This window comes from Mauremys mutica, chromosome 21 (genome assembly GCF_020497125.1).
Source record: "Mauremys mutica isolate MM-2020 ecotype Southern chromosome 21, ASM2049712v1, whole genome shotgun sequence".
Classification (NCBI taxonomy): Eukaryota; Metazoa; Chordata; order Testudines; family Geoemydidae; genus Mauremys; species Mauremys mutica.
In genome coordinates, this window is record NC_059092.1 from 16,817,703 (window position 1) to 16,845,277 (window position 27,575).

General features: G+C 50.1%; 2 protein-coding genes across 3 annotated transcripts in view; both read right to left on the reverse strand.

Moving 5' to 3' along the window:
* CROCC (ciliary rootlet coiled-coil, rootletin) overlaps positions 1 to 7,474 on the reverse strand; it is a 76,469-nt gene extending 68,995 nt beyond the window's left edge. The window contains exon 1 of the mRNA XM_044996360.1: positions 7,081 to 7,474. The gene's annotated coding sequence lies outside the window, so the exon portion shown is untranslated. The remainder of the gene's footprint in view (positions 1 to 7,080) is intronic.
* A 2,155-nt stretch (positions 7,475 to 9,629) lies between these two features.
* Positions 9,630 to 25,329, reverse strand: NECAP2 (NECAP endocytosis associated 2). 2 transcript variants are annotated; one of them, XM_044996546.1, is made up of 8 exons: positions 25,130 to 25,329; positions 22,132 to 22,232; positions 20,697 to 20,801; positions 18,451 to 18,532; positions 15,945 to 16,053; positions 14,896 to 15,073; positions 12,444 to 12,555; positions 9,630 to 11,202 (listed from the first exon to the last, which is right to left on the reverse strand). In XM_044996546.1, the coding sequence occupies exons 1-7, from the start codon at positions 25,219 to 25,221 to the stop codon at positions 12,467 to 12,469; spliced, it is 756 nt and encodes a 251-aa protein (XP_044852481.1). In that variant the 5' UTR covers positions 25,222 to 25,329; the 3' UTR covers positions 9,630 to 11,202; positions 12,444 to 12,466. The 2 variants fall into 2 exon arrangements, with proteins under 2 accessions (XP_044852481.1, XP_044852480.1); XM_044996545.1 differs by having other exon boundaries at positions 9,631 to 11,202; positions 12,471 to 12,555; positions 25,130 to 25,327.
* Between the last annotated feature and the right edge of the window lie 2,246 nt (positions 25,330 to 27,575).

Here is a 27,575-nt window from a genome sequence, read left to right on the forward strand (position 1 = left end):
TGAGGAATCCTTCCATTGACCTAGCTGCATCTATAGTGGGCATTAGGTCGACCTCACTATGGCGTGAAATTTTCCCCAGCCCTGAGCGACGTAACCCGGTCGAGCTATTTGAAGATGTAGACCAGGCCTCAGTAAATCTAGGCCATGCCGATGAAAAGGCTGATTTTCACTGGCCTCAGCTCGACCATCCCTAGTATTATATTCCAGCGGTGGCCAGATCGGGATCAGGGCCGTAGAGTACGGTGTACTGGACAAACAACTTAAAGTCCCTACACCAACGAGCTTGCAGGCAACGGACCCCTGGTGGCCACACAGAACCATTCTGCAGCACCTGGGTGGGCTCAGTTTCGGACAAGATGCAGCAAGTGCCTACGGCAGACAGAGGGGTGCTCACTTTACAAAGGGAAAACAATATTTCCCCGTAACTGCCACCCCTGCAGAATCACCTTGGACTCACAGTCAAGCTGGCCTCTCCTCCGGCATCCCCAGGCACAGAGCGCCACCTGGCCATGTTCTGCCTTCCCCGCCGGCTGTGCCACACCCACTGCTTTCAGTGGGGTTGTGCAGGTGGAACAGCAAACAACGGCCAAGGAATAAGAGAGTCCAGCTCCCCCCTCTGCCAGCCGCCTTGGCTCCTACAGGGAAACGGGAGTTAGACCCTCCCATAGGGTCTAACTCCCAACGAGTGTGATGCTGGGATGCACCTGGGGCCAATCGGATGGGGGCCACTTCCCAGATTCACTTTTCAGAGGAGACCCACATTGTAAACAAGGGTTGTGCTCTCAAGGAAACCAAACAAGAAGCAGGCAACTTAAAGCCCCACACAGAACAATTACATGTGTCACAGACCCACCCCCTACCCCAACCCTTCTGGCTCAACCTCACCTCCTCTTCCCGCAGGGGGCTTTGCCGCCATCCCTTGGGTTTACGGACAGCGCCGCTGACTACTCTCAACCACTCACGCCCAGCCCTGATGAACTGAGGCGGAGGTGCTCATGATACTGTGAGCTGACCCTGCAGGGCAGCAGGGCAGGCCTGAACCAGGGTGATTCTGGCTCTAGATCCTTCCCGTGCTGTGACATGTAGGTTAGGGAGCCCCCAAGGCCCCCCCATCCCTGTCTGTTCTGAGTCACTCTTTGCAGGTCCCCCTCTGCCGGTAAGAAGCAGCACAACAATTCAGCGTCACCCAGATAAACAAACACGCCAGCAGCAGATGGCTCAGCAGCGAGACGCGTTTTACGCAGAACAGACATCACGAAAGGAGGGAGCAGGGGGATTAAGGCAGGAGGCTTGGGATCAGGCAGCCGAGAGCATCTGAAGGGAACTGGGGAGGGTGGGGGTAAGGTCAGGGGAGCTGGAAGGTCAATGAGGCAGCGATGAGGAAGGAGACTGGGTTTTGGTAAATCTGGACCCTTTTTAGTCTTGATCCAGATGCCAGCAGCGCATTGGCTGGGTGATTACTGTTCAGACTGTGCAAGTATAATCCCTCTGTGCAGGCCTCCCCTGCTTTCCGGTAACCAGAATAGTTCACGGCAGCATTAACGTGCCCCGAGAAGCAGCATTAAACTGGATGTTCACAGGCCTCAGGTGTAAAGGGCCGTAATGTGGGATAGCAGCAAACTTTTGGGGGACTGTTTTTTGGTCTTGCATGTGTGCTCTTCAGCAGTGTAGCCTAGGGGTTACAGCAGTGGCCTAGGGCTTAGGAGACTTGGGATCTATTCCCAGTTCTGCCACTGGTCAGCTGAGTGATCTTGAGCAAGTCATGTCCCTGCTCCGTGCCTCAGTTTCCCCTTCTGTTAAATGGGGCTAACAATACTGACTCTTTGCAAAGCGCTTTGAGATCTGCTGAGGAACAGCACTAGATAAGAGCTAGGGATCAGCACCTAGCTCAGTGGTGTGCTGATCCTTGCTTGGGATCCCAGCAGGCTGCCAGAAGACATCACAGATAACAAGGATGCCAAGTGCGTGTTGCTGATTCTATAATTCAACCTTTCTCCTGCAAGAGTCCATCACTGAATCTATTCTCCCAGCCCTGTAATGGGAGGGGGAGACGGGTGAGCTGATATCTTTTATTGGGCCAGCTTCCGCGGGTGAAAGAGACGAGCGTTTGAGCCACACTCAGTTCTTGAGCAGCATTTCTGCTCGCATGTGCGAGATGCCAGGCGTGCCACTGAGACAGGCGGCGAGGTCATTAGTGCCCTGCCTGTCACACGGGTCCTTGTGTTCAGCACCAGAGCCCCCAGCCGTCGCAGAGCCTCGTATTTACGTGGTGTGGGGGGAGCGAGCTAGGGAGGAGCCAGCCGAGCCGAGAAGGGGAAGGCGGTTACAGGGTTATAAATGACTGGGCAAGCAGCTGCTCGCAGCAGGGGTCTGGTCCTTCCCCTCCCTCTTCACAGTCAGAGCCCCAGGGCGTCCCACCACAACCCCCAGAGAGGGGGGAGACATGCTGCTGGACACCCCACACAAATGGGGTGCTCTGCCCTGCTGGCCCCACAATCCCCCTGGGGAAGGGCCTCCCCACATGCTCCATTGTGGGGTCTCCCTCCTTCCATGTCCCACCCCACGGGGATGTCTGGGCCCCACCCCACTCCTGCATCTGCCCCCAGTGCACTCCACATTCTCCTCTCCCAAAACTAAGGAGGTGAAGCCCCTGCCCCCAGGGTCTCCCAAAAACCCCAGGATGCTCCCAGTACAGGCCACTCTTGATTTCATGGGGTCTCACCCCATACACCCATCCTCCTGGCTCTGTGCACCAGCGGTCCCTATACATGCATGGAGGACTTGGTTCGGCCCTTTGGTACCACAGGGATGCATACCCCATAAAAAAACCTACTGTAGCATGAGGCCAGTCTGTGCACTGGAATCCTCAACCGGGTCCAATCTACATGCACGGGGATCGGGGCCACCCTCCATCCACCAGCATCCTGGTCCAGCACCGGCTCCTGGCTCATCCAGAGTGCACCAAAAGCCCAATCCGGGCCTGGGTTTAACAGCAGAAGAGCACAGGCCATTATGAAATGGTTGCCATCTAGCACGCATTTCACCAGGGCTACTGCTGGCTTCCTTTAGGAGCCTGCTTAGCCCCCCATCTGCACTAGTCAGTTTCACTTATTGGCTACCAGTCTCTCAACATCTTCTGCTGTGTTTGGGATGCACACGATTCAGGTTATTATGGATGATTTGTATCATCCTAATGCCTAGGAACCCTAGTCACGGACCAGAACCTCACGGCGCTAGGTGCTGTACAAAGTTTCTGCCTCGGAGAGCTGACCATCTAAGCATAAGTCAAGAGACGACAGCTGGATACAGACCGCCTGGGGGAGTACAAGGAAACGGTGAGAGAACGTTGATCAGTGCGACAGGCTGTTATTTAAAGCAGAGGTTCTCAGCCTTTTTCTTTTTGAGCCTCCGGCCAGCATGCTATGAAAACTCCACAGCCCCCCCCCCACCCCGTGTCACAACAACTGTTTCTCTGCATGTAAAAGCCAGGGCCCGTGTCAGGGGGTAGGAAGCTGGGCTGTTGCTCGAGGGCTCATGCCACAGGGGGCTCGGCGAAGCTCCATGCTCAGGCTTTGGCTTCTGCCCTGGGGGGGCGGAGCTTGGAGCCCTGGGGTTCAGCCCCTTGTGGTGGGGCTTCGGCTTTCCGCCCCGGGCCCCAGCAGGTCTAAGGCCAGCACTGCTTGGCGGCCCCCCTGAAACTTGCTTGCAGTCCCTCAGGGGCCCCGGACCCTTGGTTGGAAACCACTGATCTAAATCATTGATGAAGATATTGAACAGAACTGGACCCAGAACCGATCCCTGTGGGACCCCACTCGTTATGTCCTTCCAGCATGACTGTGAACCACTGATAACGACTCTCTGGGAACCGTTTTCCAGCCAGTTATACACCCACCTTATAGCAGCTCCATCTAGTACTCCACTTACTGTCCTCAGCATTAAACACAGGCTAACCTTGCAAGTACTCATGAAATTCAACACATTCTCACCAGATAACTTGATCGCTATAGCTTGAAAGGCCTCAGTAACTGGACTAGGCTACGGCTGGAGGTTGGGCTTGCATGTTGCATTGCGGTTTTAAAGCTGTTTAATCCTCCTGAGCTTGTGTCGACTTATAAGTTAACTTCTTGTCTCCCACGCTCAGCAAACTGCTCTGAGCATCATGCACAAAGCAGATATTAGCAGCTGGAGGCTGCTGTTTCAAGACCCATTGGAAAAAGCACTGGGCCATTCCTGCTAAACTGGATCCTTCCCCTGGAAGGAGCCCAGGAGATCCCGTTTGGTGAGAACGCTACAGCTGGTGAAGCTGTCAGTTACAAACAATGTGTTTTGAGGAATGTAGCCATTTTTTCAGCTTCTTACTTTTCTGTTCACCTCACAATGTTTACAAACGTGTTTGCCATGCAAAGCTATTGAACCAATGGTTTTTATAAACACCTGGAAGCTACAGGTGCTTTGGAGGAACGATCTGGCTGCTCATTTGATAGTCAGAATTGGCTATTTGAGCTGTACAATTGGTCAGCTAAGGCACATGGTAATTTCCGTCCCACTGATTGGATGACAACTTTCATTTATCATCTACATTTCCCTTCCACTGACTCCAAACAAGTTTAGTTTCTTGATTAAAGGCATCTCAGTGACATGCCCTGAATTCAGAGCTCTCAAACATTTTACAGCAATAAAACTCTCCAGCAAGGTATTAAGACCTTGGATACAAACAATGCTTTTCATTTGTAGATCTCAAAGCACTTTACAAAGCAGGGTCGATGTAAACGTCACCTAGATTATACATAGGGGGTAATGAAAGCACATAGAGGTGTAGAAACAAGCCCATGGTTATATATCCAGGCAGTGGCAGGTTGTTATAGAAATGTAAATGGTCAGTGTTCGCCCTAAAGGATTTGAGAGAACAAACAATATACAGGAATCATTTCACATGGTGCAAAAATGCAGCCACCTCTGGGGTGGAATGTGGCAGGTGTTCCACAGTCCACATTAACACTATAAAACACAGGAAAGGAAATGTATAATAGTTTCCTCCCTGGAGTATTTAACGACACGGAACGTATTCAAAGGGACACCAGCTTGAATTTATTTGAAATTGACTAGCTTAAAAAAATAGGAAGCTCCTTATAGAGAAAAATCTGAAGGCTTTAATCTGTTTTCAAAAAGTGCATCAGTGCCTTTTTCTACTCCTCAGCTGATTCTCTGTCCAGGAAGGGAGAACACCAACTCGCCAAGGCCTGAAAATAACACTATTAATGATGCTCAGGCCCCACTCCTCTCCTCTCCTCACTTCCCCATAACTGTCTGGCGGCCTCTTCAGCAACAGCATGGCAGAGATGCAGAGCCCAGCATTAACATGGGATCTGCAGAAGAGACCCCTAGCTCCACCATGAGCTCTCGTTGCTCCGTGCCGGCCTCCTCTCTGGCTGCCACTGTTTTCAATCTCCACGCGAGGGGGTCTAGGAAGTGGCTCGAGGGAGGAAAAGAAGGAACTTCCTGCCGCCAAACTCAAACTGCAGCAGCTCTGGTGCTGTATTGCTTGGCCAACACCCAGCTGGGGAAGACCATGCTGGTGAACCCCTTTCCCTGCTCCAAACAGGTTACAGACTAAACAAATTTGTTCTAATTTAAGCCCTGCTCCTACAATCCCAGAGCCACTGGCCAGGGCCTCTGGAAAGTTCATAGGGCTCTGCGCAGGTCTAAGGACCTGTGCTAGTGGATGCAATGCCAGGATGTGGCAGCAGAAACCAAAAGTGCTATAAAAATGCTCGCGTATGAGACAGGAAGCGAAACTAACGATTAATCAAACAGTGAAACCGGCTACGCATGAAGCACTGCCCCCAAAGAGAAATCTTGCAGCATTGGCTCCCATCTTGCTTCCTTCTAGCCACCAGCTGTTACTTGAGAACAATACATGACCCATTCTCAGACAAAACTGGGCCCAGGTTAACCGCATTAGAATTTGGCCAGGACATGAGGGCTAATGAGTGAAACTCTTGCCAGAAAAAGAAAATAGCATCTCTGGCTTTTTAATAGCAGCATCTCATGTGTAAATCAGCCAAGCAGCCTACGTCTGGGTCAGCGGTAACTCAGAGGGAGGAGCACCACCTAGAGAATCGCCCAGGTTGTGCCTTGAAGGGGTCTCAGCCAACGGTTGACCCAAGCCTGGCCCTGCTTTGAGAGATCGCACAGTATCCCAGCACAAGCTGGCATGGCTACAGACAGATCTATGCCCAGGGTGAACCACAGCTTGCTTGCCTGGGCTAGCAGACTGCATAACCGTTTGCCAATAGCAGTGCAACTAACAAGGACTAGTGACTGAAAACGATGGTGCGTAGACTAAGCTCACACCGGGGTCTACAACTCATCCCAGCCCCTGGTCTTACACAATTGCTAGTGGCAGTAGTTTCAGCAGTGTGAAATTCTGTAGTGTCAATGAACCCTTAGTGCTGAACAAGGATTGATTTTGGTTCAGGGTAAAACTGTATTTTAATTCCTTTGATTTTAGAAATTGCTGGAGGTGTTTGGTCAGGGATACATTTCTGTGCAACTGCCAAAAAGAGAGAGTGATAAAATCCTTGTTCTTGGTGAAAAGGCCTCCCCTCTATGCCTCTTGCCTGGGCTACCAAGAACCCCAATCGTCCCGTGGTACCACCGCTGGACATTTGTACGCACTGTTCACACACATTGTCTCCTCTGGATTTCACAAAGGGAGACTGACACCCTGGCCAGATTGGGTTAAATCCACTCTCCTCCCCAGCGTTGTTTACCTGGTGGGGTGACCCAGCAGACAACAGGCCAGTTGCCATTAGCGAGGTCTGACCCTTGAGGAGAAGTGTTAATAACAAGACATCAAACCAGCCGCAGCAGCAGGGGAAATGGGAAGTTAAAACTCCCTAAGAAATCCCTCCACTGTCTCCAAAGCAACCACCCTCAGAGCCCTTGTTCAGGAGGCGGAGGGAAGCTGAGCTGGATTTAACCCCTCATTCACCAGGCGGCCCCTGCTCCCCCCACAGCCAGAGAGCGCGATCAGTGTTAAACCTCACATTCTTCTTCCACCTTCATGCCCGCACTCACCTGCAGTGATCTCTGTTAGGTTGCTCTGGGGCTTGCAGGCGTGTTGGTGACTCTCCCAGGGCTGGTTACTATAGAGCTCGGCACATGCTGCCAGTGCTGCGTGACATTCAGGTCAGGTCTCTTTTGTTGGACAAGGTCACTGCCTGCTCCTGCATGGCCACGCTAACCCCTTGAATTCCCCCGGTAACCAGGTACCCGGAGCCCAGCCGCCCCCACCGTAACTCAGCCTGTCCTCCTACTTGCTGCCCTCCTTAAGCTCATTAGCTGCTAGGGGTTATGACTCCACAGGGCGGCTGGTAAACAAACCCGTCTGCCCAATCAGCCACACGTTGCTATAGCAGTCAGGTTTTTCCAGGACTTGCCAGTTTTTGTTCAGAAATTTTGACTTGGCGTGAAGGGTTTCTCTCTCCGCAGTGAACTGGCCAGTGCTACCGATTAATCACGACTGTGATCACGAACACGTCAGTAACAGTGCAGGATGCTAGCGGCTCTCATTGATTTGAATTCTCAGGACACTGGCCCAACACCTCCATTCCTCAATCACTGTTCTTTGGCCCTGGCCCACCCAGCCCCTTTCCCTGTGCCAAGGAAGGATTCAAACCCATCCTTAAGACTCACAAGTGACAATTTTTTAAATCCCAAACTTCTAGTGGTGTGTGTGGGGGGGAGGGAAATGACACCTGCCAAGTGTGACCGCTTAGTGTCAAGGACTAAAAGATAATTCTCCACCCTTCCCCCAGTGCCCCAACACAGAGATGGCAATTTCCTGCAACACCTTTAGGAGATCTCACTGTATAATGTTTATGCATCATTGTGGGCCAGGGATTGTCAGGAATTCCATGGGTGACAGTAACCATGGCTCCCCAGGGTCTAGAAACAGTGGGGGGTGATTGTCAGGTTGTAACACCTCCAGAAAGGCACCATTTCCTGCAGAGGCTCACTTGAACTCAGGCAAATTGGATTCCCCCAAGTCCAGCAGACAGAGAGAGGGCTTGGGGATAAATAGCCTGCGTTTAAACTGAGTCAGGGCCTTTTTTCTGATCCAGCCCACAGACAGGATCTTCTCTCCGAGGGGAGGGCCCCACTCCTCAGTGGAGAGGTGGAAGGACTGACATGGACCAGAGTCCTTTTGTACACAGGGGGTGATTTCTGGTAAGCTTCTTAGCATGCACATCGGTTCATTTATTGTTTTTAGTTTTCTCTGTCATGCTTTTACCTTAAGAATAAAGGTGCTTGCTTAGAAAAAACCAATTACCCTGTTCATAACCTTCCAAGAGAAAGCAAAGCAGAGACACTGGGCTGTAAGCACTCTGTCCTGCTGGGTATCTCACCGTAGGCAGGGAACTGCAGAGCCCGGAAAGACCTCTTGTCAGGAGAGAGATACAGGTCTCTGCCCAAGAGAGGTGACAGCTTGAGGAGCCCCAAACCCTTAAAGGGCCACACCATGTGATGGGGAGGGATGACCAGTGGGAGGTACTGCCCTTAAAGGGCATAGTACCCTGCCACCTGGCCCACACACAGTTCACAGGTAAGAATCTCCAGGATCAAGGCCTTGGACTGTAAGCTCTTCAGGGCACAGACTGTCTACTTGTACTGTGAAGCCCTCAGCAGTCTTGAGCACTGGGTAAAAAATTGCTTTCACTTCCGGTGCAAACGAGGGACAAGCCTAGAGACACTGCATGTGGTCTAAGGCTCACTGGTATAACGTGTCTCTAATAATCCAGCTGGATAGCCCAGGGCTGCAGATTCTCCCAACCCTTCTCCCTTGCTCAACATTAGAAAGTGGCCTTTCCCTTCCTGCTTTATTAGCCAATTAATACAGCAGCAGATTAGCAGCAAGAGGGAGATCATGACGGGGCAAGCAGATGGGGCAGAGGATTTGCTTGTCCAATCAGTCCCGACCAGCGTTCCTCACACACTCGCTCTTTCAAAGCCCACTGAACACAAAGGGAGACTTTCCACTGGCTTCAGCTCAGGCCCTTAGGAGGCTCTGATCTCTCCCCAGCAGGAGGCGCCAGCCAGATGACACATTTTTTCCAAAGTTCCCATCCGCGCAGGAGTCTCACTTCTGCTCTTAGCTCCTTGGCAAGAGACAGGTGACACTGCCCTCACTCTTGGGGGGGGGGGGGGGGGGGTTGACACTTGAGGGCAATGGAAGCAGGGTCGGGTATAAGCCAGATCTACGCTGCCTCGTAAACGCTACACTCCGAACCTTCCACCCAATTCATTCTTCTCACCACCATAGGAGACCACCTTGCCAGCCATCACTCCAGCTGTTCAACAGACCCCATCCACCACGTCAGGTTATTTGTATCCTTCCGTCCACTTGGTTGCTGTGTGATCCTGCTAGATGTTAAGGTCATTGCTATTCAGCACCTTTCTACAGTGCCTTCCCCCCATGCCCTCAGACTTTTGGCAACCGCCTTGGTATTTCAGTGCATATACTTCTGGTGCCCAGCTGCGCCCTTCTTTATATCAGGAAGAAGACAGACGATAAATCAGGGAATCACTTCCTACAATCACAGCGGAGCCTGTTTAATCCAGGTCAGGTAACTCTGGAAAACAAACAGGAATCATACTTACCCTCAAAACATTTTATTGTTAATTTAATGTTACATTTCCCACCTGTTTTTCCCAGGTGCTCTTCCAGTGGCTCAAAGGCAAAATTAAAACACATTCTCAGGATTTTTTTTTTAAATATCAGAAATCAAATCCTCATCATCCAGTTTGAAATAATAAAAGACAGATAGACAAAGTTGGAACACTTAAAAAAATAGCAGGACTTCATACTGTTAAAGGCCTTCACCTCGAAATAAATAGATAAGAAAATATTTTTTTAAAAGAGAAATCTTAAGCCCAGCTCCATAAAAAAGGCAACCAAAGCTCTGTCCTTCATTGCATCTAGCTATGTCAGAGACTTAGTATCAAAGCATGAAAACTTATAAGGAATTTCAGAGTTTTGCTCAGATACAGCTAATTAACCAGAGTAGTCCAATTAACAGCTCTTCCCCCATCAGTTACCTATTGTAGTTAATCTAAGTGCTCAGAAGTTCTCAGGCTGGTTGTTAGCACCTTTCAAAGAGGCACGTCTCAGTGACAGGGCAGCACTTCAGAAGACATGCAACAATCTGCTGTTGAAAAGTCTTGGCAGGGACGACACTAGAACAATTCTTGGCAGCATTAAAGGTCTTGCTGCCTCGATATCAGTCCCACTGTCCTTCCCACTGCCAGATGGGGAGTATTTCTTCCACCACCACCCCAACAACAAACTATTCAAGGTGAGAAGTGCTCCTGGCATCCAGCTGAGGCATCTCATGGCAGTACCCAGCTGCCATGGCAGGGGTAGCCAGTTGTTAACCCTGCAGATCCCTTGCCGCACATGCTTGCATTGCATGTGTCATTCCACATCTATTGCAGAGCCCATTAGCACATCAGACAGCAAATGCTAACAAGATTGAATCCAAATTGGAGTCTTCTGATACTGCTCTTCGCTCTCTCCTCACCACAAGCTCTTTAATAAAGCACTTGTTTGTCGAAGGGGACAGGGTTGAGTTACTGTCTTTGGCTATTCTCAGTTAGTCAACAGGCTGCAAATAAGGAGAGGGATGAAGAAGCGATACGCAAAAGCATCCTTGTTGGAAATATGTAAACACCACAGTGTGCTGGTTTGGAGAAGTGGGGGGACAATCGCTCCCCCCCCTCCAGGGTTATAGTCCTCTATGGTTTGCTGTGATCTCAGAGCAGAATTAAGAGCCCCAGCCGCTGGGGCTGCTGGTTTCTGTTGAGAGTTCAGAGTTTAAGGCATCACTCTCCCACACTCCCCAGCGCTGGGGCACTTATTTCCACACTGCAGTCACAGGGCACTTTTTGGTTTTTGCATAGCTCTCGCCCCTTTCTTGTAATGCCCAAGAAAGCTACAAAGGCTGCAACCAGTCATGGTCTGGGATCTCCTGAAGTGGCCTGTTAGCTCAGAGTGTAGAGTGCAGGGGGGCTTCCCCCAGGCTTTGGTCCACAGTGAAGAGAAGAGGTTCCTTCCCCAGCATCCACACAGGAAAGCAGACGGGATGTCTGGTTTAGAACTGAACCCAGCCCGGGCTCTGCGGATTCTGGGTAGATGCAGACCTGGTAGGAAACAAAACCATTCTTTGAGAGGCTGAAGGCGGTTTGGTCTAAGGCTGTGGGCTGCTTCTGGAAGGGCTGGTTACTTTGTGAATGTTGGCCAAGCTGCCACACGTTGCAGAGATCAAAACCAAAACCCCTCTTAGGGTCAGTCTTCACTGCGGAGTTAACCTGGGCTCCCCTATGCCCCTCCCACAAAACCCTCTCACCCAAGTTTGTTGGGGCTTTAAACCTGGGCTAGCTGGCCTGGCTGCGGGAGAGAGTTAGAGCTTGGGTGCTGCTTTCTCTCAGGGCTGGGAACCCTCCCGCTCTGCAGTCAGGATGCAGGCTAAATCATGCTGATAGTCCTCCAGTGCCTTCCATGATTCTCCTGGGTGCTCAAAAGGACAGATAAGTTCGCCCACAATTCACTGGGAAAGAATCATAGAGAAGCTCAGCAAAAAATGATGGAATGTGTCCTCTTAGCAACACACACAGGGGCACACAGCACTAGTGAGGACACAGTAACTCGACGGGCTGCTCACACTTGGGCTCCACTAACCCTCTACTAACCCTCTACTAACTGCAGTGGAGACAGACCCTTAGTTCACACTCGGGCTTTACCTTCACTGCTTCGAAAGGGAGGTTGTACAGTGAGAAAGGTGCGGTAGTCATGGAGACAAGGCACTTTTTGTGCTTCCTGGAGGTAGCTAGGCAAGGTAAACACTGTACCCCAACCCGGTGTTGACCTCACCTAGTCTACCTTGCAGTAGACTGACAGTGCCCTGTCTCCTGTTCTCCCAACAGGACGGCTGTGCGGGGTAGTTATCCTAGGGTAAACCCACCTTTTCTTGCTAGTGAAGACAAGCCTGTGGTTAAGATGCCCTGGGGGGCCTGCTTGAGCTGTTAATGGCTCGCTAACAGTAACCATTTGAACAGGCTGCAGTGACAGACAACAGGGAAGTTAGGGGCCAACAAAGGCAGGAGCACTCAGTCTTGTTTCTAACATGAATGTCCCCGTTAACTCACCCCTCACCTAGCTGGCAGTTTAAACAGAGGGGTCGAGGACAGCCGTCCCTTCTCACCCGAGAACCGCGCTCTTCTAGTTCAGGGGAGACGTGCACCGGGAGCACCCCGGAGGATGCCTGCCTTGCCACTGGCAAGGCTGAACTGTCCGGCGGTGATGGGGATTTGCTCTCCAGGGCTCCCAATACAATGTCACCGTTCCCACCCAGCCAGCCACCCCTGCGCACTCAGCTACACACCACACTGAACAGCAGGAATGGCCTCACCCTGACGCTTTGGCAAAGTCTCCCCAGATATCGGCGCTGGCAGCTGTGGTGGCACCACCGGGCTGTGGCCAAGGCAAAGAGGCATCTGCCGGCAACCAGGAAATTCAAAGGAAGGAAAAGAAAAACGAAAGATCAGATTTCACCCCCATCAGTTATTTCCCACCAACCCCAGTTCCTTATGGCCCCAGGAAGGCACCACATCTTTACCAATAAAACCGATACAAGCCAGATGGAAACCTAGCTAGCGATGGCCACCTAGCTCTTCTCACTGGCTTAGCTAAATTGGTTTTTTTAGCCAACTAGTTGAACTGGTGCAACTTCTGGCTTGAGAGAGGAACGCCTTGAGCTGCTGCTTCGAGATCTCTACGGCAGACCAAGCAGCAGCACCGGTGGCCTCGGAAGGCGGACACTGATGGCATTAGCCAAAGACAAACCTAACGTGGCCAGGTTATATTTACAGCCTGGTTCCATGCTGAAAAGTGACACTACAAATGGCACCAATGAGGGGTCACAATTTTTGCCTCTGTCTAGAGATACAATAGACATTCCCAGCCTCACAGACCTCCCACAATGCATCTGCCAGGCTGAACTCTTACAATCACAGACGCAAAGTGCTGTCAGAACGAACCAGAATTCTGATCATCCAGACACCTGGGTTCTACTCTCATTTCTGCTACTCAGGGTTTGGAGCGGAGCGCAGACCAGTAGATTTTTGCCCGGAACTGGAGTGGAGCCGGAGCAGAGCAATTCAAAAATCTGATTGCTCCAAATCCCTGCTGATACTAGCCTGCTGGGTGACCTTGGGCAAGTCGCCGCTGTGTGCCTCAGTTTCCCCATCTGTAAAGTGGGGAGGATACTGACCTCAAAGGGCTTCACAAAGCTCTATTGATTAAAAAGCACTAGTTAGGAGCTAGGGATTATTAATAAAAGGTTTTCCACAGTTAAAAAAAAGTGATCACAAGATCTTGGCACTGGCACAAAAATAATCCCGGGATCCAGCACAGAGTTAGTGCTCCACAGAAAAGACAGGGGAAGTGAAATTAACATGTTGTTCAGCTTCACTGAACTTTGTCTCACAGGACTGCTCTGGAAACACAGCTGCATAAACCCAAGTGACCATATTGATCCTACCTGAGCAATTCCCTTGGAAGTAAGATTTAACTAGCTCCTTCGCTGGATGGCGGACGGTGCCATGTGGGCATAAACAGGCGGTCTCTTAAGAGACCAGAGACACGTCTACCATCTCAAGGTATGTGGAGGAGTTCCCAAGGGAAGCAATGTTTATAATCCATGCAGATGCAAGCCAGGTGGAGGTGATAACGATCAGAAACCACATGATAATGCCACACGTTTGTTACACTATGACTGGCCAGGACAGAAATCTCTGTTAGCTCCTATGCTGATGCTTTAGCCTCCCTTCCGTCACTGTGCTAAATGCAGGCTGCAATGTCTCAGGGAAAGAGGAAGTTTTATGTTAACTTCTGTCATGACGGGACTGGACCTGCCTAGTCTATGTGGTTTCCAGTCACCAGTTAACCACCAGTGTGATTGCTGGGTGATGACGATTCAGGTAGTTTGAGCATATCAGATCTATTACCTGAGCTAGTTAGCCATGTCAGCTCCATTCAAGCAGCCTCTCGAGTCTGCTTAGATCTCGCTGCATAGCTGGCCAACTCCTCAGCTGCAGCTGAGCCCCACTAAAGAGTCCTCAGAAGGGTTTTCAGCCGCCCGTCCCTTACAACACTGAAGTGATCAATGCATGTGTCCCATCAGCACCATATTACTGCAATTCACATCGCGTGGGGTTGGTGCAGGGAGATATCTGGACACTGCAGCAGGCGAGCAGCTCACCATTTAAACAGTGTCAAAAACGTGTGAACACATCACACCAGCCCCTTGCGTTGGCTGTGGGTTGAATTCTAGGATTAGTTCAAGACCTTTCTTCTCATCTTCAAAGCTCTGGATGGCCCAGGGCTGAGTTACTCGAGGGCCAGTCTTCTCCCTATGTTCCCCTCCATGTGCTACACTCATCTGGGATGCTGCAGCGGACAGAGGCCAGGTTGAATCCTGTGAGGCTGGGGAAAGGTGTAGGAGCCAGTGAGTTCTGCAATCATGGAACAAACTTGCCAGACTGATCCTGAATCTTTTCATGTTCACAGCTCGCCACAGGGCACCTGTCTAAACATGCATCCCCCTAAACAGTGTAGAAACAATATCCAAACTGGAAGGAATCAGCCCGCCAGTGAAAGGAACTGGCTGAAAAGAAAAGATGTGTCTTTCCTAGAGGTAATTTTGATGTGTCTCACACTGAGCTGAGAAGTGCCATAGACACGCTCCCAGATACCATGGTAATATGCCCTGTATAAGCAGCACTGGCAGGTATAAATAGACCTAAAGAAAATGAAGCTTGCCCATGAACACAGACCTGTGTTAGCAGCGCTTGTTAGCTGGGAATCCGCAGGGCATGATGGAAGCTGCTCCCCTGGAGGAGGGATCAGAGCAGGAGATCTCCCTGCAGGAGGGGGTGGGAGCAGGCTGAGGCCCCCAGGCCCTGCTGGGCGCGGTTTGCTGTTCCCTGCTGCTCCTTCTTTTTTCTTCATGTTCTAAAGGGAAATGAAAAATACACGATTTGTAACATCAGCTTAAATGCAGCTGTTGTGAGCCTCAGCCAGTGCTCTGGCACAACTGTCTCCAGTTGTTATTGCTCATGGGAAGCTGATTCTTTTATGCTGCTGAGCACAAAAGAGAGTCTGGGGGCGGGGCAGGAGAGAGGCTGCTTCCCTTTGAAGTCCCACTGCCATCTTGGCCATCACCAGGGAGCTCCAGCGCCAAATGCATGAGCCTGTACAGCTTGAGCTAGAGACCAGTTCTGTAGTTGGGAGGGGTCACAGACTCTGTGGATCGGGCAGAGGGGACACAACACCCCCCCCCCCCCCCCCGCTCACACACACACGGATGCATTACACTAACATTCCTCCAGCAACCCGATTTCCAGTGCTTCCCCGCTGCAGCCCAGGCAGAGAGTGGGGAGGGAGGAAGGGAGAAGAGCTGCAGGCTTTGGCTACCTCCACTAGCTAAAGCAGGTCATATTTTGCCCATTACTAAAACTGAATTTAGCAAAAGAGAACAGGGAGATGGTCTGGAAACATTCCCCTCACGTCGTCTTTTTTAAACCCATCTAACATGTTGGTGTGACGGGGCACAGGGTTATTGGAATTTTAGCAAAACCCCATCACACTGCTACGACCTCATCAAAATTGCAACCAGTATCTGGCTTTGGCAGAGCCAGACTGATCATTCTTAGAGGGCTGGTACCCGGGAAGTCAGCCTTACGCACCTGTAAAGGTGAGCGTCCACGTGCCTCCAACAACAGACTCTACAATCAAACTCCATATGGCAAGATGAGCGCTGGGACTGCCTGGAAGGAGGGTGCTGGGGGAGTTTTACTTGGTGGAAGCAAGAAAAGCACCTCACCGCAATGTTCAGTTTGATGGTCTGTCCCTCCTTGAAGCCCAGGTCTAGCTTGGGTCCCTGATCTGGGTTCTGGGCTTGTTTTGCAAGCTCGCTCTGCTGTTTAACCCATCTGTGCGGGGAAAATGAGAGGCGTGAAATGAGGACAGAGCCCGTACGAGAGCTGCTCATGGCGCTGCTACAAGGAATGCAGCCCGTTCAAACCCCATATTGGAAACAAGCTGTGTTGCTCACATTGCCGGCACAGTCTTAACAATGTATTTTTAAAATCCAATTTGGGGTTTTTTGCATTTCTCTGGGCCCCGACAGTTAAAGTCAATGAAGCCAGTTTCACTTTTGGGCCTTCAATTAGAGCTGGGCAAAATTTTTACTATTTGCCAAATAATGCATTTTGGGGGCACCAAAGCTACTGGTCAAATTCAGCAAAGAGTTTCTGCCAACAAACATCCTGGAACCTGTTGCTGTGACTAGACAGTCGAACAGGATTGCTTCTGCCTGACAAACTTCTTTTCAGTTTTTTTGTTTCAATGAGAAACCATAAAAATTCATTTTTGGTTTGAAATTATTCAGTCAGCTCTGCTGTTAATACTGCACTGGTTGGAAAGCACACTCTACGGGGAACACTTATTTGCTCAAAACCAACCTACTTATGCTGTGTATTTTTCAGCTAAATCACCAGGTTTTATAACAATTTATTTTTATAAATGCTCAGTTGGGGCTGTGATGCTGGCAGACCAGGTGCCAGCTCACCCGTACGTTAGTATTGTTCCGGATGGGTGTTAGACATGTAAGAATATGTTTAGACGCTATGGGATGCTCGTAAGTTGCTGCATGCATTAATTTAACTTGTCACGTCTGTATCCCACGCTATAAGGAGATATGGAAGTTTTGCTTTATAACCGTAAAAATGACTGCTCTGAACTTGAGAACCCAGCCCAGGGGACTGGCCCACCGCCCATCGAGAAGGACTATCAAAACTAAATGGGCCACCGTGGAACATCACGATACAAAGACTTGATAAATGGCCCCCTCACGCCCAGGAAGGTGCTACGCACAAGCAAACCCAGCCCATCAGCTTGAAAGTTGGAAGAAGGGGATACAACAGGGACACAAGAAAATATTCTGACTCCCACAGGGCTGGAGATGGGGACCAGAAGCAGAGATTCCCAGGATCAACCTCGTGAGCCCTAAAAGACATTCGGTACTGATAGATTATTACAACTCTGTCACCTTTTGGAACCACAGACTAACTCCTTTGTGTAAAATATGTTGTAAACAACTCATTTCTTTTTCCTAGTTAATAAATCCTCAGTTTACTATAAGATTGGCTACAAGTGTTGGTTTGGGTGTGAGATCTCAGGTACAAACTGAGCTGGGGTAAGTGACTGGTCTCTTGGGACTGGAAGCAACTTGAATCTTTTTGAGATCATTGGTGTATGGCAACCAGCTGTCACTAAGTCCAGCTTGCCTGGGTGGCAAGATAGACTGTCGTGACCAAGAGGGCTGTCTGTGACTCCATGGTAAGACTGTTATTGTGCTTCAGGAGTTCACATTTGTTACTGGTTTGGTGAAATCTAATTACAGAACACGCCACCAGCTTGGGGTCTCTGCCTTGTGTTTTGAGAGTCTGCCCTGAGGTCGGCACTCTCAGCCGTGCAGAAGCCATTTTGAGTTATCCCTTTAAACAAATCTGCCTTGCGTGGATTCCTGAAAGCAGCTCGGTGGATACCCACAGTAACGGGCAGGAAAGAAAGCGTGCAGAAAACCAGCAGGCTGTTTTAAGGGACTATGTGACCAGGTTCATTTTTAAAGCCTGCCTGAGTGCAGCAGTGGCTCTTTCAATATGCGTATGTGGCCTGAGGACTAGCCAGCTGCAGTCACACGCAGGGAAGCAGCGCAGAGAAAGCTACTCCTGCTAGTCGAAGTGACAGCAGCCCAAGCGAATCAGCCAGCATGTCCGATGCCTGGAAGGGACAGTTGCTCAGTCACTTTCTCACTGCTCTGCTCACCTGACAGGCCCGCAGCGCAGGAAGGAGCAAACGACCTCCTTGGGCTAGTGCACAGCCTCATTTCCTGCCAGCGGGTAGAACTATATTCAAGCCTCTCAGAGGTGATCGCTCACCCATTCATCTAGCCACAGGACGAGAACAAAAATGGCCACCAGCACTTTGGAGGAAGGAGACAAAGGGGAAACAGCAGCCAGGGAGGCACCCATGGGGACTGGCATGTGAAGGCCCAGCAGGTATAAGTCTCACCCCCTCTATGGGGGGCTTGGGAAATTTTGGCAAGACAAAGATGTTCCACATTTGTTTCTCTGTATAAAGAAGGGAACTGAACTGGCTCAACAGGCCCCGTCTGCCACGTAACACTCCCCTGACCAGGCTTCCCCTCCCTAGTGAGTCGAGAGCGAACAGCTGACAGCTGCAGCAATGGCGGGGACCACCGTCAACTGCGCGAATGCCACAGAAATGACCCAGCCCAGAAAGCAAAGGAAGAGAAGAAAACTCACTTGAAGTGGTCTTGAATGGCTACATTGAAGTCAAAAGCGTCCCCTCGGTCTACAAATCCAACGCCGATAAACGCACGGCGCCCTGGGAAACAAACGAGAGCGAACGCCGGGTTCAATAACAAATGAACAATCCTCCACAAGTGAAGAGGAGACACTCGCTCTCCCTGCACTGGGGTTTCACATTTCATAGCCCTGCCATTCTCTTAGGACTCAGGAGAGCATATTTAATCACTGAATTCGATTTCTCGTCCCAGCCTCTGCCTTGCTCAGCCTACCAGCCGGGGGCAATTGTTTCTCCTCTACAGGGTAGTTGGATCAAAGGGCCCATCTATCCAACAGCGCTGACCTATGTTTCCAATTTATCCCACATGAAGACCCAAAAGCTGGCTCTCAGGTTGGAGTTTTCCAGCATCAGGAGTGTCCCAAGATCACGCGGGCTATAGGCAAGCTTCCCCCCTCCAAGGGTTAAGGAGGTGGGAGAAGGACAGCGGAGACAGTATTAGATATCCGACGTGAACACTCCACCACAAGAAGATACCGTTCAGTGACATCCAGCCACACCTCAGCATCCTCCCTGGCCTTTGCCATTGGGTTTGTCCTGTGTGCGTACCGCACCTTGCACAATGGGGGCCCAGGGCTATACAAGTAAATCAGAGTTCCTAGTAAATGCCTTTCTTTGGGTGCCCTGCGGCACCCAGTTTGCAGCCCCACTTAAAAGCCGCTCAGAACCCGCGACATTGACCCTAACTCCAGGTTTGAACAATCTCTCATCATTTGGTTCCTTTATGGTTAAAGTGAAGCCTATCTCAGCCCTGAGAATATTGGTCAGCAGTTTAAATTTACCTTTCAGGACCTTCCACTGTGACACCCTTCTCCCCTATATTCTCTCTCACTTGCACACTTAAGAGAAAGCAGGCTCTCCTCCCACTGCAATAGCCAGCTCTCCACCCTGCCCCACAGCCAGCCTTTAACCAGGTCATAAAACAGCTAGGCCTGGAATCTTCTAACCTTGAGATGGTTCCGTGAAACTCATTTAAAAAAAAATTAAGTGGATTTAATATTGGCAAAAGGTGTTAAGTTGACAGCACTGGAGACAGAGAGTTTGTTTATCCACAGAAATGATACAGTATAGCCAGCACTAGTACCTGCTTCCCGATCGTCTCCCACTTGCTTCTCACCCATGACCTGTGGCCTATTTCAGCCCTGGCCTCTCTGCTGAGAATGCCAATCAAGAATGCTTTATGTATCGTGGTGTCACTTCCTACTACAAGCTGGACTATTGCCTGGTCTACACAAAGTCATCCCAGTTTAATTAAAGGTGCAATTTTAAACAGATTTCATTAAACCAGCGTAACTGCATGTGAACTCTCTTATATTGGTCTTATATCAATTTAGCTTCTGTTGGTAACTTTACACGCATAAACTAAACTGATATAACCAGTTTTAAACTAATATACACTTATCCACACAGGGGTTTGCACAGCTTAACGAAATTGTTTTTTTTAACTGATTCAGTGTGAAAACTAGAATTGAGTGGAGGATGGAAATCCCATTTCACAAAGCATTTTGAAATCTGGCTTTGTTTTGAAATGAAACAAACCCCCAAAATTCATAAATTCTTTGAAAAGGGAAGTTCTGAGGAAAAAATTGTTTTGGATTGATCAAAACTATTTCAATTTTGATCTGTATTATAGATTACATATAATACAAAATTTAAAAAAAAATTCAAAATGAAAAGTAATTGCTAAACAAGAAAATGAAGTTTTTGGCACCAAGGATGTGGAAATGGGACATTTTGACACCGTCAGAACTTTTATGTTGATTTTTCTCCAAAACTAAATTTTGGAAAAACTGACAAGATTTTGCGAAGTGTTTCAATTTTGATGGAACTGCAATTTCCGACATAACATGGTCCTGTGAAAGTTTTTCTGATCAGCTTTAGTGTAGACAGAGAAGTCATTTCACGCACGAGGCTGAACCATAGTCTGACGGTAACAATTTCTGATCATTATTGACTTTAAGATGGATCTGGACTGAAAGGCTCCTGATCCCATTGCCAATCTTCTGTGCAATCCACTGCCCTACACTTCTATGCTGCACTTTAGATGTAATGTACATTTATCCCTTTCAAATCAAGAACCCTTCACACCAGAATAATAATAATGGAAACCTTCTAAAGAAACTTATTCCCCAAGATCTGTATGCCTCAGTTTGCAGAAGAAAAGGGATCTGATCACTGCCCATACCACTTTCATCTTCAACCCGGATGACAAAATATCTGCTGGAATCTGTCACACCCTCTACAGCGATGCTAGGAAACTGGTCCACGGGTGCCTGGGCAAAAAGTTCTCCTAGAAACAAGAGTAGGAAAGAGACAATAGTTCAATACCCCAGTGTTCTCCATTCTTCACCAGGATACAATACATACAGAGACAGCACTTTACACACAACGAATTAAGTGTGACAACACTCCTGAATGGTAGGTTTTATCCCCAGGATCTAAGGGATTCGCATTCTGGGTTCTAACAGTTAGACCACACTTCCTCTTCATTCTTCCAGCTTTAGATAACAAGACTGACGGCTACTGACCCCGAATGAACACACTTCCTGGCTACTCTGCTGATCGTAAGAGCAATGCACTCCCACACAAGAAATCCTGGGAGAAAGAGGGGCCAAGGACATTGCAGCCACAGAGAGCCCAGGCAATTGGGGGTGGGGAGGGGAGAGAGAGAACTCTGTTTCTCTTCAGGGACCAACCCCTTCCTGACCTGAACTTGGGGTGGGGAGAACAACGGGGCTCCCCAGGGAGCCACATGGAGTTCCCATCACCCAGAGTGAGGGCTGCAGTGATGAAGGTTCCTGCCTGGGGAGATGGGAGAATTATAATGAACACCCCAGCCTAGCAGAAGTGTATTTCCTAGGATGCACCACTCACACAGTGTCTGTACATCTGCTTGCGAACACAAGAGCACCACATCATTAAGCCACAGAAGCGACATCTCACGTTCTGCTGTAACATCCACTACCCAGGAAGGACTAGCAGCCTGGGAGGAGAATTACTGGGCTGGGGCTATAGATGGAAAGTTCTTTTCTGTGGACTTCACAGGTTGGAGCCAGACGAGTTTTCCCACTTGTTGACCTGCAGCTTTTTATCAAGAGCACAGACCTGGCTCATTTCACACCACAGATACTTCCTTCTCCCCGGCCTCTTTATTAGCTTCCAAGCCACTTTTCAGCCCACTTGAAGTCATTCTGCCACATGGGGAAGACGGCAGCTCCAGTCCTGTTACTGAAGTGAGTTTTAATCCAAGGCACCTATTGCGGGGACACCCAAGCACTGCACAAGATGAAGGAGCGTAAAAGCCCACTGCAAAGCGGCATGGCAAGTGGCAACCCTCTCCAAAGAACTACAGTACAGGGAAAGGAAGCAGCCTTCTGAGCAGGCAGCCTCTCTGGTTTTAACACCACTCCAGCTTGTAAAAACACCCGTTTCCAATTAATGTCACCCTACATCTGGGATCTTTCAGGTACCAGCACTGGGCATTTTTCTTTAAGGTCATTCCTGACAATAGCTAACAAGGCTGGAAAGGCCTGCCTGAGGTGGGAGCCCCTTCCTGAAGGAAACGGAGGGGAGAAACCCAAGGTGTAAAGCACATGAATGCTGTATGGGTTTTCCTTTACCTGAATTCTTATCCTCCAGTTTAATGAAAGCCATCTTCCCCTTGGACGTTATCCGCAGCCTGCCACTCCATGAGGGCTGATCCAGCTGCCACTCTGCAGCTCTGTGGGAGAAAATGATGGTTACCATCAGAAAAGTCACTCAAATCTTAGGCTTCCAAACTCCCTCTATTATCACTCTTTGTATTGCAGCAGCGCCTAGGGCACCGTAAAGGAATTTACTAGGCTACTATTATTAATTGTGCCGTACTGCTGCGTCGGAGCCTAGGTCAGGGATCGCTGCTCCCCTGTGCTAGGCACTGTACATGCACAGAACAAAAAGAAAGTCTCTGCCCTAGAGCAGTAGGGACTATACAGATCTACAAGAAGAGAAAAGTCCCTGCCCCCCAAAAAAGCTTATAATATAAGGCCTTGATCTCGCAAACTGCTCCGCCCAAGCAGGCCCCTTCACCAGTCCAAAAGGCCATGGGGTTCTGCCTACAGGGAGCAGCTTGGAGGATCAGTGACACGGTTACGGCAGGACATAACAGGCAAATTAAACAAACAATTGGGAAGCAGAGCTCAGGAGCAGGATATAACTATGACTCAAGCAAATTACATTACATAATCCAGGCCAAGCACTGTCAGGTTAATATGCAGATTTATTTTGGAAAGATCTTTCTGCTTGCTTAACCTCCCTTCCTGGATTTTCCATCCAATTCTCTCTGTCAGCTGAAATCCCATTTGCACAGACGTTTGCTTTGGACGACAGATGTGGTATTCATCGCCACCTAATGACGCTGTCCTCGGCTCAGACATTTGCCTCAGTATGCCATGTTATGCAATTGCAGGCCTGTCCTCCAAAGGAGGTTTTAATACAATTGAAAATACAGGCCTTTGAAAGAAGCAGCTGCACAGCAGGATACTATCTGAGGGAAGGACGCATTGTTTAGCAGTTAGAGCGGAGATTGGCAGGCAGGATTCGAGCTCTTCTCTTGGCTTTTTAACTGACAGTGTGAAAGTTGGTGCATTTTACTTCATTGCTGAACCTCAACGTCCTCATCTGTAAATGGGGATCATTTTTCACAGGAGTGCTGGGACACTTGCTTCTAAGGAGTTTTGAGCTTGTTGCAGTGTATAAAAGATGTTACCAAAACACATCATGTGACCACAATGAAGGTTTTACATGACCACCGCAATGTGGTAGGTGACTCCCCGATAGAGTGAGTGAACACAGCCAGTTTGATGCACTATTGTTGGGCCCTGTTAAACACACAATATGGATCTACTACAACAGAGCTAAAGAGCCCATACATTTTTTTTCTTCAGTTTTGTGGTTTGCAGTTGCTGTTGCAGTCTATAAACCAAGTCGAGACTGGATCTAAAAATGATCACTTTAAGGAACTCATTACTATTTCTTTCCATCTCTAACCATTGGATTAAAAGACCTCACATTCCACAAGCTGAGAACATGATGACCTTCTATAAAGCAAGTCAGCCCAAGAATCCCAGAAGGGCTGCAAGAAAACAGGGTGAGGGGTCAACATCCTATAATGCAGTGGTTCTCAACCAGGGGTACATCAAAGTCTTCCAGGAGGTACATCAATTCCTCTATTTGTCCAGTTTTACAAGAGGCTATAACTAAATTTTCATATCGACAATGACTTGGTTATACTGCTCTATACACGGAAATGTAAGTACAATAGTTATACTGTGATTTATTTTATAATTATATGGTAAAAAAAAGGAAAAAGTCAGCGATTGTTCCGTAACCGGGTGCTATGACACTTGAGTATTTTGATGTCTGATTTTGTCAGCAAGTCGTTTTTACGTGAGGTGAAACTTGGGGTGCACAAGACAAATCAGACTCCTGAAAGGGGGACAGTCGTCTGGAAAGGCTGAGAGCCACTGCTATAATGCAATAAGTTTTCACTTCACTTTGCTTTGCTCTGTATTTCAAACGCAGTTCTACACAGTGAGACAGTCAGTTGTATTAACTGATGTTTTCCGCACTCTCCATGCTGCCTGTTTCAATCGCTAGTCTCTCCCTACCTTGTTACCTATTTAAAAAAACCCAATCATATTAAAACAGTCTCTGATGCTGTCTTGGGTAACGATTGCTGTACGTGTCTGAAGCAGAATATGTGTCTGAAGCAGAATACACCGTCGCACTACACTAATGACAAAAATGCAGTCTACAACCCTGGGGAAAAGGAGATCCTTAGAAATTAATGTAGCTTGTAGAATGATTTTAATACTCAAAGCCTAATTGAGAGGCAGTGTAACTAATGGATAAACCACTAGACTACGACTAGCAAGATCCGGCTTGTACTCCTGACTCTGCCACCGCCACGCTGGCTGATCTTGGGCAAGTCCAGGGCAAACATGTTTGGCTGTTATCCTTCCCTCCCCATGTCTCCCCACGCTCAGCTGGGGTCTCAGCTACCCCAGGGGTCAGCTCTGCAGCTGCTTTCCCGGTGAGGGTAGGCCGCGAGATTTCTCCTTGGTCACGGCACCAGACTTCAGGGAAGTTATGTCTGAGCCTAACTCACATCTCCGGGGTGAAGATGGGTGGGGGCCATCCCCCTCCTCGAGCCTCAGTTTTCACTCTCCCCGTTGGAGCAGCGCCTGTCTCGCTATGTACAGCGCCTAGCACGCTGGAAACCTGCTCCCGGCTGAGAGTTGCGAAACGAGCGGGAGAGAAATGCCAGTGACGGGGGGGGGGGGGAGACCCTGGTCACGGAGAGCGGGAGGCGGGAAACGGGGCTGTGGCGAGAAGAGCCCGGCCCCGGCCCCGGCCCCACGGAGATTCCCAGCTGGAGCCGCGCTAGGATCCCCCCGGCCAGAGACAGGCGGGTCCCCGGGGGGCCCGATCCAGGGTTACCCCCGCGGGCGCGTGAGGCTCAGGGGATCCCCGGCCCCGCCCCCGCCGCGTTCCTGCCACAGAGGCCTGGGGCCCAGGACACCCCCCCCCGGTGGGAGCCCAGAGGCGCCGGGGCCGGGCGGGGGGGGCCCGGCTCACCTGTACCCGCGGTTGGAGGCCCGCGGCGGCACCCGGTACACGTGCACCTCCGGCTTCACGCACAGCACCGACTCGTAATCGCTGTCCGCCATCTTCGGCGGGAAGGGACCCGGAAATCCGGGGCCTTCGCGGCCCCGCCCACCCGCGGGAGAACTCTATGGCAGCGCCTGCAGGCTAGAGCGTCCCGCAGGGGGAGGGGCTCTTCCCCCTTGGACTCTATGGCAGCGCCTGCAGGCTAGAGCGTCCCGCAGGGGGCGGGGCTCTTCCCCCTTGGACTCTATGGCAGAGCCTGCAGGCTAGAGCGTCCCGCAGGGGGCGGGGCTCTTCCCCCTTGGACTCTATGGCAGAGCCTGCAGGCTAGAACGTCTCGGGGGCGCTCTTCCCCTTGGACTCTATCGCAGAGCCTGCAGGCTAGAGCGTCCCGCAGGGGGCGGGGCTCTTCCCCCTTGGACTCTATCGCAGAGCCTGCAGGCTAGAACGTCTCGGGGGCGCTCTTCCCCTTGGACTCTATCGCAGAGCCTGCAGGCTAGAGCGTCCCGCAGGGGGAGGGGCTCTTTCCCCTTGGACTCTATGGCAGAGCCTGCAGGCTAGAGCGTCTCGGGGGCGCCCTTCCCCTTGGACTCTATGACAGAACCTCCAGGCTAGAGCGTCCCGCAGGGGGAGGGGCTCTTCCCCTTGGACTCGATGGCAGAGCCTGCAGGCTAGAGCGTCCCGCAGGGGGAGGGGCTCTTCCCCTTGGACTCTATGACAAAACCTCCAGGCTAGAGCGTCCCGCAGGGGGAGGGGCTCTTCCCCTTGGACTCTATGGCAGAGCCTGCAGGCTAGAGCGTCGTATCCAGACAAAAGGTTTCTTCCCCTCCCCCTCTGTAGCGGACGGCCTGAAGCTAGAGTGTCTCCCTCCCTAACCCTCCCCCCCTTGGAGGTCTGAGGCTCTGGGGAGGCTGACAGGCCTTGGCCCATAGAGTTGGGCAGCGAGAGCGGCGCACAGTGATGGGGGAGGGGGTGTCTCGCTCACCCTGTGAGGCCCCTGGGCATGTATCCCATGATGCTCAGCGCTGCAGTCAGCTGAGCCGCTCTGTGAGCTCTTTCCCAGTGAAAGGGGAACTTGTCTGTCCCGTGTGGTCACATGGGCGGTGGTTGAAGTAAACCAGTTCCATTCTGGCACCCCCTGATTGTCAGCTGTGGCCTGTGTGGTGACTGGGGGGCAAGGCCTGGCTCCTCCCCTGAACAACGGCTCGTGCCGAACTCGGGCACCCGCCCTGCTCCAACCGGGGAACAGGAGGCAGGTGCAGGGTGTGAAACATGGTGGAGAACGTTTCAGCAGCAGCTTGGTGCCGGGGAATTACAGACCAGTCAGCTTCGCTTCAGTAGCAGGACACATAATGGAGCAAATAATTAAGCAATCAGTTTGCAGACACATAGACGATAATAAAGCGATAGATAAAAGCATGGATTTGTCAAGAACAAATTGGGTCAAAGCAACCTAATAATTTTGACAGGGTAACAAACCGTGTGGATGGGGGGAAGCGGTAGATGTGGTATATCAGGACTTTAGTAAGGCTTTTGATACTGTCTCGCATGACTTTCCCATAAACAAACTAGGGAAATACAGATGGAGCTACTATAAGGTGGGTACATAACTGGTTGGAAAACCGTTCCCAGAGAGTAGTTATCAGTGGTTCACAGTCAAGCTGAAAGTGCATATCAAGTCAGGTCCCACAGGGATTGGTCCTGGGTCTGGTTCTGTTCAATATCTTCATGAATGATTTAGATAATGGCATAGACAGTACACTTATAAAGTTTGTGGACAATACCAAGCTGGGAAGGGTTGCAAGTGCTTTGGAGGATAGGATTAAAATTCAAAATGATCTGGACAAACTGGAGAAATGGTCTGAAGTAAATAGGATGAAATTCAAAAAGGACAAATGCAAAGTGCTCCACTTAGGAGGGAACAATCAGTTGCATACATACAAAATGGGAAATGACAGCCTAGGAAGGAGCACTGTGGAAAGGGATCTGGGGGGTCATAGTGGATCACAAGCTAAATATGAGTCAACAGTGTAACATGGGTGCAAAAAAAGCAAACATCATACTGGGATGTATTAGCAGGAACACTGTAAGTAACACACGAGAAGTAATTCTTCCGCTCTACTCCGTGTTTATATGGCCTCAACTGGAGTATTGTGTCCAGTTCTGGGGGCCACATTTCAGGAAAGATGTGGACAAATTGGAGAAAGTCCAGAGAAGACCAACAAAAACGATTAATGGTCTAGAAAACATGACCCAGGAGGGAAGATTGAAAAAACTGGGTTTGTTTAGTCTGGAGAAGAGAAGACCGAGAGGGGACATGACCTGTTTTCAAGTACATAAAAAAGGTTGTTACAAGGAGGAGGGAGAAAAATTGTTCTGCCTAACTTCTGAGGATAGGACAAGAAGCAATGGGCTT

What these genes read in the sequence shown, in the direction of transcription:
- NECAP2 (XM_044996545.1), bottom strand. Translation starts at nt 25,221, where the DNA reads ATGGCGGACAGCGATTACGAGTCGGTGCTGTGCGTGAAGCCGGAGGTG. An exon ending in GCCTCCAACCGCGGGTACAG is followed by an intron (nt 22,233 to 25,129) that starts GTGAGCCGGGCC and finishes TTTCTCCCACAG; the next exon opens with AGCTGCAGAGTGGCAGCTGG. An exon ending in GACTTTGCCAAAGCGTCAGG is followed by an intron (nt 11,203 to 12,470) that starts GTGAGGCCATTC and finishes GTTTCCTACCAG; the next exon opens with GTCTGCATCTACCCAGAATC.